The sequence below is a fragment of the Gavialis gangeticus genome, unplaced genomic scaffold (assembly GCF_001723915.1).
Source record: "Gavialis gangeticus isolate Ggan-Ray unplaced genomic scaffold, GavGan_comp1, whole genome shotgun sequence".
Taxonomy (NCBI): Eukaryota; Metazoa; Chordata; order Crocodylia; family Gavialidae; genus Gavialis; species Gavialis gangeticus.
This window is the reverse complement of record NW_017729012.1, coordinates 2,927,926-2,931,028: the sequence shown is the minus strand read 5'-3', so window position 1 is coordinate 2,931,028 and position 3,103 is coordinate 2,927,926. Positions and strand designations below refer to the sequence as shown.

Sequence of the window (3,103 nt, the reverse complement as noted above, 5' to 3'; positions counted from 1 at the left end):
GAAGTTCCGTTTATTTGGCCAAGTTTAGAGAGCAGCTCTCAGTTTGGTGATGGGCTTATCCCTGTACTGGGCACTCCGATGCAGCTCTGGCACAGCACCTAAAAAACAAGGTGTCCTGCATTCTCTTCCTTTCAGTGTTTACTGGGACTACGCCTTAATCGTGCCATTCAGTCAGATCGTCTGCATACACTGCCATCAGCAACGTAAGCATAAGCCTTCTCATCACAGAGGTGCCTCATTTCTGCATGTGGCATGGTAATGCTGGGAGCAGGGTATATTGCTGCCTGTTAGGTATTTAGTGCAATGGGGCAGGCAGTGTTTTTCTCCTTTGGCTTCCTTTGCTGAAGGAGCTAATGAGAATTTCTCTGCCTAAAGCCTTTGCAAGCATCCCTTGCTCACTATGTTCAGTACAGTCTTGGGGCCTTATTTTGTTTTTTCTCTGACAAGTGTCAGCTTGGCATGATACACCTGAGAGTTTGTCATCAAATCTGAAACCTAAAGCATAAGTGTGAGCTGCTTAAGCTAAAAGACCCCATCTCTACCCCCCATCCCAAAAGTTTAAGCCACAGCTCCAAATTAAATGCAATTAGCATTTTGATTGGAGCCAAATCTGAACTCTAGGATATGGAAAGTGAAATTTAAAATACTGGAATATGGGAACACATCCTACAGATGCTTTCCTGGATGATTTCTCTCTCTCTCTGAATTTTCATTACCTCCCTTCACTGTGGCTACCAGACCATGCTGATAGATATTAATGCTTGTACCCACTGAGCTGGTTCATAGATCAGTAAGGGATGAGTATTTGTAATGCTGGTATAGCTTTGCTTGTCTTACCCCCTTCAGTTTTCCCAGGTCACTCAGCCTGTGCGGCACTGAGATGTCTGGATAGTAATCCTGCCAGCAACATCACTGCAACGCCCTTCAGAAAGAAAAAAAAAATAGATGAGAAATTATGGGAGGGATGGCTTGGCCATGCCTGGTGTTGTTCTCCAGCCACTGGTGCAAGTCTGCCTGCATGGCTGGTGGACTAAGCTTATTCCATAGAGGGCAGATTAACAGGTGTGAAATCTTTCGGGGATTTATACCCAGGACCTTGGCTTCAGGACGAAAAGTCTTTCTTGATCCGTGGCCTCACAGTCATCAGTAACCATTCTTCCCAAGCACCCTCCATAACTTTAAGTCACTGAAACCATTTCTCTGTATTTGAATGGCCCGACCAATGGATGCAGCTAGACGTCCGAATTGCACTAGTGTACTACCCTTGACTGCATCCCATATTAGCTGTATATGGCATTTCTGTTTTAGATTGCATGCATCTATCCTAACCTATTTAATATACAAGACAGTTACTTTTACTCCCATTTCTGTTTTATATATAATGAATACTGTTTACAACTGGCTGTTCAGGGACTATCAGAGGTTACTTGTAGCCGTGGTACCCCTGGAAATTTCACGACTGCAGGCAGGGAATCTAGTTTGTGATGTTCTTGCTGTAATTTAACAGGACTTTTTGAGAGAGCCCCAAATAGAATCCCCTCTGAAAGCAAGGGCTGGAAGATGATGATTTTAACAGGGTGAAAGGAAGCGTGAACTCACTCCTGTTTCCCTTTCAGCAGAAAGTGGAGGGACATTAGTGTTGGTGAGTCAGGATGGGATTCAGAGACCTCCGCTCCATTTCCCGCAGGGAGGCCACCTCCTTGCTTTCCTCTCTTGCCTCGAAAATGGCCTTCTGCCCCGAGGGCAACTAGAGCCACCGCTTTGGTCCCAACAGGGCAAGGTACTGTCATTTCCTGCAAAGTCGTCGGGGTCGAGGGGATTTTAATATTTCTGTCCCATGCAACAGCACCACCATAATACAAATGCACGCACAGTATGGGAGAAGAAATCAAGCAAAAACCACCCTCACAACCATCTGACTTGATATCATTGGGGACATACGCCAGTGGGGATATTGCCTAACTGATGGATTGCTTCCAGCCACTGAGAGAGGGAAGACCATGTTTTTGCACCCCTTGTTATAGGCTGACCACTCCTTACTCCATTCCTTTGAATGAGCACCTTCCCACTAATGCACTGGTCATGCGTCTTGGTCAAGCCTTGGATTTTCAAAGGATCCCTAGGGCCTCAGATGCCCAGCTCCTGTTGAATCCTTTTGCAAGCTGCATACGTAGCAAACAGCTGATACTGCTTGCTTCTCACGTGGCTGCAGTCCTTCCTGGCCTACTCCTCAAGAGGCTGTGCTTATCCTCAGACTCTCTTAGTTGAAAGCCCTTTGGAGTCTGTTCCTGCTACACCAGCGTGCCTCTCGATAGCTGAATCTCTTGGGTTGTTTTCACCACAGGGTAAAGTGTTTCCAAAGCTTCGGAAACGGAATAGTAACAAGTCAGTGGATCTAGATGAAATGCAAGAGGAGACTGCTACAGACTACGTCTTCAGAATCGTCTACCCAGGACACAAGCATGAGAACAGTAAGTCCCTTCGCTGTTTTTTCAGTCTAAACATTTAGCATCTGACAAAGGAGGTTGTCGCCTACATATGAAAGTTTGTGCCTCTCTAAACCAGTTAGTCTCTAAGGTGCCATCCCACCCCACCTTCAGTCTGAAATTTTAGTTTAATATACCAGAAGAGCTGGAAGAAATAAGCTAGAAGTTTCTCCTTTAACAGAGGATTTTGCCATAGACGCTTTTGGGCTTGTTAGTTAATTGCTGATGATCCAGTTTAATATGGGCTTTTTTAAAGCTGCTAAACCTTAAACCTTCATTATCCCAAACAGAAATAGGGTAGATTTGAGAGCAGAGTTTTCTGTGTGCTGCAGGGGAACCTTCTGTGAACAAGGCCAAACTTTAGTTGGTGCAGCAGGACTTTCAGACAGAAACCAGGGGAAAGATTGTCATGGCTAGTTAAAGAGGAGTTCTGCTCCAGAAAGGAAGTACTTTTATTGACCAGACTGCTTGCTAGCAGATGGGTTGTCAGACCAAACGACTAACCATCATCTTCAATTGCCCAAAAAACCCAAACCCCACGCAAGCCAAGCTTGTTCTGGTTTTGTGTCCAGAAGCTTCACAGTAATGAAATAAAGGCTCTCTTACCCCCCCCCCCC

General features: G+C 45.4%; 1 protein-coding gene across 1 annotated transcript in view; it reads left to right on the top strand.

Moving 5' to 3' along the window:
* The window catches only part of SGSM2 (small G protein signaling modulator 2), a 133,603-nt gene that overhangs the window by 108,944 nt on the left and 21,556 nt on the right, over positions 1-3,103 (top strand). Inside the window, exons 10-11 of the mRNA XM_019511036.1 lie at positions 1,617-1,780; positions 2,345-2,471. Coding sequence (XP_019366581.1) covers positions 1,617-1,780; positions 2,345-2,471 — 291 coding nt within the window. The remainder of the gene's footprint in view (positions 1-1,616; positions 1,781-2,344; positions 2,472-3,103) is intronic.